Source organism: Anolis carolinensis, chromosome 3, assembly GCF_035594765.1.
Source record: "Anolis carolinensis isolate JA03-04 chromosome 3, rAnoCar3.1.pri, whole genome shotgun sequence".
Lineage (NCBI taxonomy): Eukaryota > Metazoa > Chordata > Lepidosauria > Squamata > Dactyloidae > Anolis > Anolis carolinensis.
Genome location: NC_085843.1, coordinates 282591594 through 282605492, shown reverse-complemented (window position 1 = coordinate 282605492; position 13899 = coordinate 282591594). Strand labels below are relative to the sequence as shown.

Below are 13899 nucleotides of genomic sequence, written 5' to 3'. Positions count from 1 at the left end.
GTTGTCGTTCACCAGCAGCTTTTACGGAAACACTGCACCATTCATTATGCTAAAGCAATTCTAAACATGCAGAGGAATTGGCTTAGGAAGGAATCATATTAGTGGCTTCCATAATTCGGCATGATTTATAGGGAGAATTGAGTAACAGGAGGGATGGCTTCCTGCGGTAGGAACATACTTTCTGCGCTTGTACCGAAATGTCTTGGCTGGGTTTATTGGCTGCAGCCTGAGCATTTTCCTGGGTATGGAAGCTGGTACTGCTGCCCATAAACATGTTGCGCCATTGTCGTCTCTACAGATCCACATTACATACTTGCTCAGGTGATTATCCAAATTCTTCTATATTTGGAAAAACGGGGTCCAAAGGGTTGCAAGCACAGTGTGTGTGTGGGTTTTTTTCTGCTGTGTTTGCGCAGCCTTTCCTTAGACAGCCATAAACCAGTGTCCTTAAAATACTATACAAGTGTTTTTCACAGGTTGGATTTCAGAGACTTCTACTTAACTTCATCATGGTGTGTTAGTTTTCTGAAGCAGGGTTTGAAATTTACATATTGCATCTTTCTCTCTGTTTTTCAGGTCAGCCAGTTCAGACAGCTTTACTCCAAAGTCATTAATGACAAACACGATGACGTCATGGCCAAGTTTGGAGCCATCCTAGCCCAAGGCATACTGGATGCAGGTAACGTTTGCTGCAGTGATGCATTCATGGACTCAATGCCCCTAAAACGATCTTATTTATTCACCAAACGGACTTAATACATTAAGCATACACTGGCACACAGCCTGAGATTCTTTTTAACCAGATGCGTCTCTTAAATTCTCACACCGGATCTGACTTTTGTTGTCACTCTATTTGCACCAAGTGTTTAGAATTACTATTATTTATTCTATTCCTCTGTATCACAAGATCACAGAAACACCAATTTAAGTATGCTGAAATGTTTTAAAACAGTAAAAATAACTTTAGCAGAATGAAAACATAGCAAACAATTTGAAAACAGGAGGCAAAGGTTCAAACATTTGTAAGGCTTTAACAAGCATCCATGCTTGAATCATAAGCATAATTGAATCATAAAGTTAGTTGGAAGAGACACAAAGGTCATCCAGTCCAACCCCATCCTTGCCACATTGGATGACTCAGTCAAAGCATTCCTGACAGATGACCTTGCAGCCTCTGGATGCTATAATTACAACATTTTCTTTGGCTTTAGTGTGCATGATGCTTGGAAATGTATGAGGATAAGTCTCTGCCTTAGGGATCTTATAGTCTAAAATTTGACAGAACAACAGCAGAGGAAGGGGAAAGTATGTGAACTGGCTCCAATCTGTCTTTTACCTTGTTGAATGTTTGCATATGTTTTTAGGCTTTCAAAGCCATTTTTACTGTTTAGATTGTTTTAGATAAATGAAGTAAGTAAAGGCAGAGAAAAACAGGGACATTCTGTGTAATTATCCTGTTCGCACACACTTTGGCAACAGGCGATCTTTCATCAGCAGCCTCGTCGGCAGATACCCCAAAAGAGTGGCTTCAGGCAGGGAGAAGAAATGGATTTGGGAGAGGTTTCATTTGGTTGTTTTAGCAAAGGAAAAAGCAAAGGCGCGAACCTGTAATATCTCCTTTGTGTATCAGTGCTAGCGTAGGAGGTGCATGTAACTGTAAATGCATCCATCATTTTGTGTGTGGTTAAAGCAAAGTGTGAAATGGATATGCACTAATGCATGTGTTATCATCAATTTATCTGCTGACCGGATGATGCCGTCTGCCGCAGAGGTGGTGTAATGGAATGGAACTGACCAGTTTGCATTCTTCTTGCATGAAGCATTCTGGGACATGCAGCAAGCAGGCGCCTGTTCAAGAGCAAGCTGTTGGGAGAGAGGCAGAGTTCATTAAGGGAACGTCACCCGACAGAGTCTCTGTTGATCCAGGCAAAAGCGAAGGCCACACACTCTGCAAGATTTAGTTACTTTCACTCTCTCTCTCTCTAAGTGTTTGTATATTTGTATTACAATGGTTGTGCTAGGTGAAATGGCCCTCTGCGATGTCACTGGGTTGGCTGTTAGATGAAGTGACCTACTGTGATGTCACTGGGAAGTTGTATGAAGGAAAGCAAGGGAAGGAGAATAGAGAGGGAGACATTGTATGAGGGAAATGGAGGAAGGAAGGAAAGAGCCATTATGCATAAAGACATTGTGAGATAAACCGTCTCAGAGCTGGATAAGGGAGAAAGCAGGCGGGCAGTGGTCCCAATGACACCCAGGCAATATTGGGGGTATATACTCTAGTAATATATAAAACAATTAGCCCTATTAGTCTTATCCACCCCGAATTCTCATGTTCCTTTATCACAGTGGTTCTCAATCTTCTTTTGACCAGGGACCACTTTGACCAGGGACCCCTCTCCAACCTTAGTACCAAAAGGATTACGAATCCGTTTTTGGTCAACTTTAGATTTGGTTTGATTATTTGGGGTGCTGATTCAGAAAATTGCATTGGATAGACCACATCAGCTCTAGTTTCTGATACAGAACATATGCCTTCCAATAGTCACCATCTGCTCGCCCATAGAAAACCATATTTAATAATCTAGAGCAGATGTGGTCTATCCAATGCAATTTTCTGAGTCAGCATCCCAAATAACCCCAGGAACAGGCCTAAAAATAAAAACACCAAGGCGCCCTCGCTTCCAGGCACCACATGGAACTGCTCCATTCGGGGCGGGAGGGAGGAGGAGAAGCAGCAGTCAGGAGGTTTGTGGTCACGCCTTTCATGGGTAGTCAGAATCTTCCCTCCCAAAATCCTGGTTGCTTCGGCACTAAAAGAAGGTTTTGCAAGACCAGTCACTCTTGTTGCAACTGTGTAGTAACAGTAAGGCCGCAGACCATATTTTAGTTTTTAGGGACCACAGGTGGTCCATGGACCACAGGTTGGGAACCACTGCTTTATCACCTCTGTCATGAAGCATTTGCAGTTACTCATGGAGGGGCGTCATTTCCAAGTAACTGAAGCTAGCAATTTAAATAAGTTTCTTGGCTCCTTATATTCAGAGGAATGCTTCTGGAGTGGAGACTAGACTCTGGCAGATTTGTTACTACCTCCCATTTAGTATTTACATAGAGCGGCTTCTCTTAGATACCAAAGTCAGGATCACCCAGGCCATACAGTTCCTGATTTCTATGTATGGATATGAAAAACCTGGACAGAGAAGAAAGCTGATAGGGAAAGAATCAACTTGTTTGAAAAGTGGTGCTGGAAGAGAGTTCTACAGATGCTACCGACTGCGCAAAATAAGTGAGTCCTAGAGCAAATCAGGGTTAACACACTGTTGCTCAACACAAAGATGACAAAACTAAGCCTGTTGTACTTTGGACATATGTGAGAAGACGGGAAAGACAACAGTGCTTGGCAAAATGGGAAACGGTAAGAAAAGTGCAGACTATGGAATCATTTAATCAAGAAAGCCGTAGTCTTGAGTTTGCAAGACCTGAGAATGACAGCTGATGACCAAGGCTCTTGGAAATCTCCTTCATGGAGTTGCCATAAGTTCAGTTTGGAAAATAATACTTAGCAACAATTTCTACCATCTTTGTCCTCACCTAGCTAGAGATTCTATGGATTACAATTATAATTATTATAATTATCCAACACATCTGGATATCACAGTTTGTTGGAGGGCTGAGGTAGTAATGAAGAAGTAATCACTTTAACAGTCATGTAAAGTGGGAAATTATTTTTTGTCCTTATATTATTGCTCACAGTGCAAACTAGAATGTACTGACTTGCCAAAGGCCGCTCTACTAAATTTATGGCAGCAACTTTTTGTGTTTAAGCAAGCATACACCTTCAAGGAGCAACAGAAATCGTCAAGAAAATCTTTTTCGAAGTCACATTAAAATCATATGTTGTGCATATCATTGCTCCCACACTCCCATTTGCATGTTTTCAAACACAATTGGAAATTGAATTATTTTGTACTGTTGCAAGCTGTTAGAAACTAATGGCTTAATGGTACATCAGCGTTGTGGAGAGATGTATAAGTTTTGTTGTCCAGATTTTATGGGGTTTGCAACTTATTAGACTGAGTTGCACATATCCTGCAATCGCATCTACCCTAATTTGTTGGCTACCTGGATAAACTGGGTTAACTTTCCATCTTCGAGGTTGTCATTGTGGTTTGTTCCTATATTGTTACGAGCAAAATGACTTCTAACTTTCTCCTGATAACAAACAAGCTTCTCTGAGGGATAGAATGAGAACCAGCTGAGTTCTTCAAAACCTTTACTCTTAGTCTATATATATAAAAGAGTGATGGCATCAGGGCAGCGGACAAAACAACAAAACTACAGGCCCCCCAACCTCAAAATTTGACAACACAACCCATCATCCACGGCTCTAGGTTGATACAACAAAAAGAAAAGAAAAATAAAGTCTTAATTAGAGGGAGAGGAATAATTGTTTTTATCCAATTGCTGCCAGTTAGAGGGCTAAGCTGGGCCCGGTGCTGTGGTGCAGGCGGGAGAGCAAGCCAGTGCAATTAACTGCAATGAATCACTCTGACCAGGAGGTCATGAGTTCGAGCCCCGCTTGGAGCCTATGTTTGTTTGTAATTGTTCTATGTTAAAAGGCATTGAATGTTTGCCTATATGTGTAATGTGTCCCCTTCGGGGTGAGAAGGGCAGAATATAAATGCTGTAAATAAATAATAAATAAATAAGCTCCGCCCACTTGGGCTCCTAGCAACGCACTCAGCCCAGGGGACAGGCACAAGAGTTTGGAGAGACCCCTAAGGGCCATCCAGCCCAACCCTTTCTACTATGCAGCAGGACACAATCCAAGCATTCACAACACATGGACAACGTATAAATACTATACAATACTACACAGGGACATAAACCCCCTCTACCCTCACCACTTTCACAGTACACAAACAACCAAATGCATACTAAACATAAAGACAACCATACAACAGACATTCAATACCACCACTACCTCAACAAGTTCTCACCAACACTACCAGACAACGGCACAGCAACGCGTGGCCAGGCATAGCTAGTTATCTATAAAGAATTATTATGACAGCAATAGTTTCATTGGGCTTAGAGACATAGACACATCTCAGAAAGTTACGGAAAGAGCAATTAGAAGCCTGAGTGGCTGTAATTGAATAATTGAACCATTGTGCATTGAGGTAATAGATAGCTTTCCGCTCCCTTCCATTAACAACAGAAACTTGGTTAATACTTCCAAGCAGTGAGAGAACGACAACCAGCAACTCAGCAGCCTTCTTCCTTTCCTGGCGAATGGCTCCATGGGAACCATATTACATCAAGACATATACTTCCAGAGACAAGGATGGGAATCATGCTGTTTGGAGCAATGCTAACACTGTACTTCCTAGCATCCCTGAACAGCAGAGATGATGGTGAAGAATTGCCATCCATGGCCTAAGGTTATAATTGGGGTGAGGCCGCTGTAATGGCTTCCTCTGCTGATGAATAACCAAATACCAGGCAAGATTCTGGAAAAGATCATTAAGGAAGTGGTCTGCGAACACTTAGAAACAAATGCGGTCATTGCTAATAGTCAACACGGATTTACCTAAAACAAGTCATGCCAGACTAATCTGATCTCTTTTTTCGATAGAGTTACGAGTTTGGTTGATACAGGGAATGCCATGGATGTAGCCTACCTGGATTTCAGTAAGGCCTTCGACAAAGTCCCCCACGACCTTCTGGCAAACAAACTAGTAAAATGTGGGCTAGACAAAACTACGGTTAGGTGGATCTGCAATTGGCTAAGCGAACGAACCCAAAGGGTGCTCACCAATGCGTCGTCTTCATCCTGGAAAGAAGTGACAAGTGGAGTGCCGCAGGGCTCCGTCCTGGGCCCGGTTCTGTTCAACATCTTTATTAACGTCTTAGACGAAGGGTCAGAAGGCACGATCATCAAGTTTGCAGATGACACCAAACTGGGAGGGATAGCTAACACTCCAGAAGACAGGAGCAGAATTCAAAACGATCTTGACAGACTAGAGAGATGGGCCGAAACTCACAAAATGAAGTTCAACAGGGACAAATACAAGATACTTCACTTCGGCAGAAAAAATGGAAATCAAAGATACAGAATGGGGGACGATGCCTGGCTTGACAGCAGTGTGTGCGAAAAAGACCTTGGAGTCCTCGTGGACAAGAAGTTAAACATGAGCCAACAATGTGATGCAGCAGCTAAAAAAGCCAATGGGATTCTGTCCTGCATCAATAGGGGAATAGCGTCTAGATCCAGGGAAGTTATGCTGCCCCTCTATTCTGCCTTGGTCAGACCACACCTGGAATCACACTGTGTCCAATTCTGGGCACCACAGTTGAAGGGAGATGTTGACAAGCTGGAAAGCGTCCAGAGGAGGGCGACTAAAATGATCCAGGGTCTGGAGAACAAGCCCTATGAGGAGCGGCTTAAAGAGCTGGGCATGTTTAGCCTGCAGAAGAGAAGGCTGAGAGGAGACATGATAGCCATGTACAAATACGTGAAGGGAAGTCATAGGGAGGAGGGAGCAAGCTTGTTTTCTGCTGCCCTGCAGACTAGGACGCAATGGAACAAGGGCTTCAAACTACAGGAAAGGAGATTCCACCTGAACATCAGGAAGAACTTCCTCACAGTGAGAAGGGCTGTTCGACAGTGGAACTCTCTCCCCCGGACTGTGGTGGAGGCTCCTTCCTTGGAGGCTTTTAAGCAGAGGATGGATGGCCATCTGTCGGGGGTGCTTTGAATGCGACTTCCTGCTTCTTGGCAGGGGGTTGGACTGGATGGCCCATGAGGTCTCTTCCAGCTCTACTATTCTATGATTCTATGATTCTATGATTCTAAATGGAAGCAAACCAACACATAATTTAAGTGACAGGGGAGGAATTTTGGCATCTCTAGTTTTCACAGAGCTTGGTAGTGTTCTGCTTTGAACTCCTGTAAAGCCACAACCCTTGACCACAGCAGGCCTGAGAGAAGGAGAACGAAGAAAACAAGTGTGTGAATTAGAAATAGAGCAAAGGAAGAATGTTGGATTTCTACAACATTGCATAAGGAGAAGACCCATGATTTAGCAACAGCTTGGATGCAAGGAGCAAATGAGAAGACAAACAAGCTGTTCCTATTTCTGCTTTTTCCTAACTGATTGTGTTTATCAGTATTCAGTAAACAGTTGGGTTCTGGTTTAAATGTGCTAGAAATGTTTGTCATTGGTAGCTGAGCATAAGTGAATCTTGAAAGAAAAGAAGATAAGAATCATGGGGAGAAGTGTGTGTGTTTGTTATTGAAATGACATAAAGTTTCAGCCCATGTCCCTGAAGTTTGACTTCAAAAGAGAATTTTTCTGAGAAGAGGAGCCACACAGTGCAAGATCTCACACCTTCCTGGCCTCCCAGAAGCCCAGAGAAGGAGATGAGCCAAGAGAAAGAGAGGATGTCATGCCTGGAGAACAAAAACAGTAACAGGGAGAATGCAATACTTCAGGGATGAAGTCAGCTGCTCAAGGAATGCCAGATTTCAGGCAGTCTCTGTCTTAAGGGTAAATGTTGAAAAATAAAATTCCAAAAGTTGTATAAACCTAAGTCGGGATTGGCTTCAGCCGTGGGTGCTCGGCATGCGGAAAGACGTCTGAAGGATCTCCTGACAGGAGAGAGCATGAGAGCGGAGGGAGAGGGTGCGCTACAACACAGAGAGAATCCCCTGTTTGTGGCTGAGTGGTGCTTTGTGGGCCTGTTGTTGTTGTTGTTGTTTCTATCCCATTTTATCCCTCTTAAAAAGACACTAATAACAGTACAACACAATACATTTAATTATCCCGTGGAAGTGACCTAAACCAGTGGTTTTCAACCTGGGATCCCCAGATATTTTTGGCCTACAACTTCCAGAAATCCCAGCCAGTTTTCTAGCTGTTAGGATTTCTGGGAGTTGAAGGCCAAAAACATCTGGGGACCCTAGGTCAGTGATGGCCAACCTGTGACACGCGTATCAGCACTGACACGCCTAGCCATTTTTGCTGACACGCTGCCGCATGCAGATTGATTGGATGACTATGTCTTTTGTGGCCAAATTTGGTGTGATTTGGTCCAGTGGTTTTGTTGTTTACTCCATGGGAATTATGCACATTACATTTATATATATATACACACACACACACATACAGTAGAGTCTCATTAATCCAAGCCTCGCTTATCCAAGCCTCTAGATAATCCAAGCCATTTTTATAGTCAATGTTTTCAATATATCGTGATATTTTGGTGCTAAATTTGTAAATACAGTAATTACAACATAACATTACTGCGTATTAAACTACTTTTTCTGTCAAATTTGTTGTGTAACATGAAGTTTTGGTGCTTAATTTGTAAAATCATAACCTAATTTGATGTTTAGTAGGCTTTTCCTTAATCCCTCCTTATCATCCAAGATATTCGCTTATCCAAGCTTCTGCCAGCCCGTTTAGCTTGGATAAGTGAGACTCTACTGTGTGTGTGTGTGTGTGTGTGTGTGTGTGTGTATGTGTGTGTGTGTGTGTGTGTATGTGTATATAATTAATTATAGCATTCTATTATTATTGTAGTATACTATCATATTATTACCATTATATTATTACCATTATTATTATTATTATTATTATTATTATTATTATTGTATTATTCATGACTACATTGAAACTAGAATAGAGAGAAATCAGTGTGGAAACTGCAAGAGGTACCATAGATGGTTTGTACATGGAAATAATGGTAGTAAATAGTTTTTGATTTATTAAATACAGTTATATATTACAATTATTTATTTTAGTTATTTAAACTATACATATTGCGAAATTATGGTTTTTTCCCCCTCAAAGTGCATCACCCAAATCATGCTAGGTTTTTTGGTGAATTTTGACACACCAAGTGCAAAAGGTTGCCCATCACTGCTCTAGGTTGAAAACCACTGACCCTGGTTCCTGAACATACCAGTGACAGCCAGTGACCACGTTTCCACTTTGGCCAAACTGGTTGAAGAGTGGCAGATCTTTCACTCTTTGTGAGCCAACCTCTTTCATTTGGCTTTAGCTAGGAGCTTCTGCATTGCATCAGCTTGACAGCTTCACTTGATCTCTGTCTTGTGTGGATGAAATTGTGGCAGCGTTTGGATATCCGGCAGGATTAATTCCACTGGTGAGATTTATAGTTCATAAGGAGATTGAAGCAAATTTTGAAGCTGCTTCTGGGAGGTGAGGACTATGAACCCTTAAGGACTTATTCCCTTTAGACCAGGCCTGGGCAAACTTGGGCCCTCCAGGTGTTTTGGACTTCAACTTCCACAATTCCTAACAGCCGGTAGGCTGTTAGGAATTGTGGAAGTTGGAGTCCAAAACACCTGGAGGGCCCAAGTTTGCCCATGCCTGCCTTAAACTTTTAAAGGATTTGTGAAATGGCAGAAGATCTAGGATTTGCAGGTGGACAAATGAGAAAAAATTGAGACATAATTTTGCTTCTAACTCTGTGAAAAAGTAGTAGCAAGACAGGATTTGAGATGTATACCCAAAAAAAAAAGAGCATGTAGAGAAAGTGTGAATAAGTTTGTTGAGTTGATGGATTTTCATAAAAAGAAAAGAGTAAGGAGAATGAATTCTTATCACTGCATGCTTCTTAGCCACCTTATTCCCAACTCTTAACAGCTTTGAAGGCAGTGTATGTGAAACCTCGCAGTTCCTTGGAGCTGTTCTTAATAAGAATAACCCCTGCCTCTTTTGTTTCCTAGGTGGCCATAATGTCACAATTTCGCTGCAGTCGAGGACCGGACACACGCACATGCCGTCGGTGGTTGGAGTGCTGGTCTTCACCCAGTTCTGGTTCTGGTTTCCTCTCTCGCACTTCTTGTCCCTGGCTTTCACCCCGACCTGTGTCATCGGCCTGAACAAGGACCTCAAGGTATGTGCTCTGAGAACTGAAATGGTCAAGATACTTCTACTCATTCAGTTTCTGGTTCAGGACATCTTGCCAAACAATTGGTTTTGGGTCAGCCTTGTGTCATCTTGTAACCATGGAATATTACTCTTTTCCTCTACCCTGTTTCCCCGAAAATAAGACATCCTCAGAAAATAAGACCTAGTAGAGGTTTTGCTGAATTGCTAAATATAAGGCCTCCCTCAAAAGTAAGACCTAGAAAAGTTTGTGTTTGGAAAAGTGTCTGCCAAACAGAACACCAGAGAATGTAGGATCGGTAAATGTATGTATCATAGATTGTTGTACATAGAAATAATGGTAGTAACAAGAAATTCTTGATAGGATTCACAGTTTTTCTGGTTATGCTGGTTTGTGATGACAGCTACTGTACAGTATAAAATAAATGTTCAATTTTTTTGTTCAACGATAAATGTGTATTCTTCTTCATGGAAAATAAGACATCCCCTGAAAATAAGACCTAGCACATCTTCGGGAGCAAAAATTAATATAAGACACTGTCTTATTTTCAGGGAAACAAGGTACCTGGCATTTCCACTTTCAGGAGTTGTGGCTTCATTGCCAAGCATAGTGACATATCTATTGTGTGTGGAAGTTCCAGTCTCAATTCCTAGAGGCTTCCTCCACCTCCATGTCTTCTGTATAACCTTTTGTAATCAAATATGTGGAGTGCTTAGATGCTGTTTGGTTCCTGTGTGCATCTGCAGTAAGCACAGCATCACGTTGGTGTTCAGAAAGGTTAACTTCTTCAACTTCCTGCTCAAAGAGGATGTTGTGCTTCTAGTTATGGAAAGCTATATTGGGGTTTTTGTGGGGGACATTTCTCGGTCACATTACAAAATTGCAAATCATCATGTCCAAGGCAGATAACTCAAAAAGTCAAGTTGAGGTAACGTTTATTTATTTATTTATTTATTTACAGTATTTATATTTCGCCCTTCTCACCCCGAAGGGGACTCCGGGCAGATTACAATGAACACATATATGGCAAACATTTAATGCCAACAGACAAACAACATATATAGACAGACACAGAGGCATTTAACCATTTTTTTTCCAGCTTCACGATCAGCAGCCTCTCGGTCAGCAGTGATTTATTGCAGCTGGTTACTAGCCAGCTGCGCCACAGCCCGGCCCAGTTGCAAAGTTTACTTCTCTCTAGTAAAGCTAGGTTGGAATGCATGCTGAGCAAAGTCCAGAATTATTTGCTTTGCCACCCTGAGCAATGGAAGGTGGTTTCCCTCAGTGGCAATTGAGAATAAGTGATTTGCCATCTTGGAGAGCAGAGATAATTTATTTTGGATACGTTAGCGAGTCATTTGCATAGCTTACTTAATACCACCTTCAAAATACAGTCCTCTGCCTTGAACCTTGTAACAGATAAATCAGGCCTTCATAACTTCTTCTTACTGGCAGTTATGGGGCCAATTATCTTGAGCAAAATCCTGTAATGTATTAACAAACCTGGCTAGCCTGCCTTCTTGCGAGAATTCTGTGTCTCCACGTGGCACTTTGCTTTGCTTTCAGGTCTTATGAAGGATGGAGGGGGAAATGGTTTGAAAGCCAAACTCTGCCAAGAGAAAAACACAGTTCTCAAAACATCTATGCTTACTGAAGTGCCCCAAGTATGTTTTAAGAACATTAAAATCTCAAAGTGAAGCTTATGAGATTGTGGCAGATCCAGAACGCTGCATGCAGCAGTGCGGTTCCTCCTAAGCTTAGTTTAGAATTATTTCACCCTTTTATGCATTGTCTTTGCAACAAATTAGGGCTAGGACCTTGGTTTGTGTTTTAAACTTAGCATATTCAGGATACCAAATTTGGTGCCCGGTGCCCAATTGATTGCTTTCTGTGTGCCCAACCCTGCTTTACTTCTAGTTGGCTTGTCCAGTTCGTAGCTTGAAATATAAAAAGCCAGGAAACTAAACAGAGAGTAAACAATCCGGCCGTACCGTGCGGGAGCTAGAGAAAGCAAAGATGCCTCGCCAGGCTAAATTGCCTGCTAATGGAATAATGATGCTCCAGAGGAACACGCACTCCTGCTGATGACTCCAGCGCTTCCGGAGAGTGCTGGAGGAAGCGTTTCTGTCTTACGTGATTTGTATGCGTCTCCCCACAAGCACACGCCGCATGAGTTCTGTCTCAAGCCGCTTAACCCTCCGAACTGTCTTCCTTTTGCAGATGCCCAAAGTGCAATACAGATCTAACGTCAAGCCCTCCACCTTTGCCTACCCAGCCCCTTTGGAGGTGCCCAAGGAGAAGGAGAAGGAAAAGGTGGGTTTACCACTGGCAAGGTTTGCCTCTGGCATTGACAAAAACTCTGCAACCAGCTGGAGCTTTGTAGGCCAACAGAAAAAGTCCTTTCGTTGTTGTTTGACCTCCCTGTTCTAAGATAAAAACTCAGATATGGCCCTGTTTTGCTGAGTGGAACCTAAAGTTCCAAGGGGGAATTATAGTATGTTTCTCCTCTCATTTCCCCCCAGGACTCACTGCTGAGCCTCCTCCACAGCAGCCATTGAGTGGCATGTGGAGAGTTTTTTTTTCTTCATGTCAGGAGCAACTTGAGTTGCTTCTGGAGTGAGAGAATTGGCTGTCTGCAAGGACGTTGCCCAGGGGATGCCCCGATGTTTTGATGTTTTTACCATCCTTGTAGGAGGCTTCTCTCATGTCCCTGCATGGAGCTGGAGCTGATAGAGGGAGCTCATCCACGCTCTCCCCGGGTGCAATTCAAACCTGGCAGCCTTCAGGTCAGCAACCCAACCTTCAAGTCACGAGTAGAGAGTGGAGAGTGAAGGGCACTGTCTGGTTACATCTGTGTAGCCAGGAGCAGAACTATGACATCATTTGCACCTCAAGTGGAGGTCTCAGCTAATGATGTCATTGGACTGTTTCTGCCTGTGGAGATGCAGTTTTTCTGACCAATGCTTCCCTGACCCTCCCCATTGAATGACCATGGAGGGAGGCGACCAGAGTGAAAGGGTGAGACAGAAGTGGGCATTCATGGTTGGAGAGGGAGGAGAAGAACTATACTAAGCCCTGCAGGGACCGAAACCAAACATACACAAGCATGCATTCCATTTACTCTTGTGTATGTCACTAACAGGAGAGCATCCATTACATAGAACCAAACCAATGCTTACAGGAAAAGGGTGTGCATGATGGGTAGTGGAAGCAGCCAACCCTGAATCCTTGATGAGTGGCCCTCACATTCCAAACATCATAGAAGACCCTAGGTCAGTGATGGCCAACCTATGACACGTGTGTCAGCATTGACACATCTAGTCATTTTTGCTGACACGCTGCCGCATGCAGATTGGATGGCTAATGCCTTTTGTGGCCAAATTTGGTGTGATTTAGTCCAGTGGTTTTGTTGTTTACTCCATGGGAATTATGCACATTACGTTTATATAGATAGATAGATTATTATTATATCATTCTATTAATATTCTATTATTATTATAGTATATTATCATATTATTACTATTATATTATTATTATATTATTCATTATTCATGACTACATTAAAACTAGAATAGAGAGAAATCAGTGTGGAAACTGCAAGAGGTACCATAGATTGTTGTACATGGAAATAATGGTAGTACAGTAGAGTCTCACTTATCCAAGCCTTGCTTATCCAAGCTTCTGGATAATCCAAGCCATTTTTGTAGTCAATATTTTCAATATATCATGATATTTTGGTGCTAAATTCGTAAATACAGTAATTACAACATAACATTACTGCCTATTGAACTACTTTTTCTGTCAAATTTGTTGTATAACATGATGTTTTGGTGCTTAATTTGTAAAACCATAATCTAATTTGATGTTTAATAGGCTTTTCCTTAATCCCTCCTTATTATCCAAGATATTCGCTTATCCAAGCTTCTGCCGGCCCGTTTAGCTTGGATAAGTGAGATTCTACTGTAAATAGTT

The 13899-nt window shown here is 42.2% G+C and overlaps 1 protein-coding gene across 1 annotated transcript in view; it reads left to right on the top strand.

The window, feature by feature from the left end:
* The window catches only part of psmd1 (proteasome 26S subunit, non-ATPase 1), a 134605-nt gene that overhangs the window by 106820 nt on the left and 13886 nt on the right, over positions 1-13899 (top strand). The window contains exons 19-21 of the mRNA XM_003226960.4: positions 577-679; positions 9764-9933; positions 12148-12240. Of these exons, the coding sequence (XP_003227008.1) occupies positions 577-679; positions 9764-9933; positions 12148-12240 (366 nt within the window). The remainder of the gene's footprint in view (positions 1-576; positions 680-9763; positions 9934-12147; positions 12241-13899) is intronic.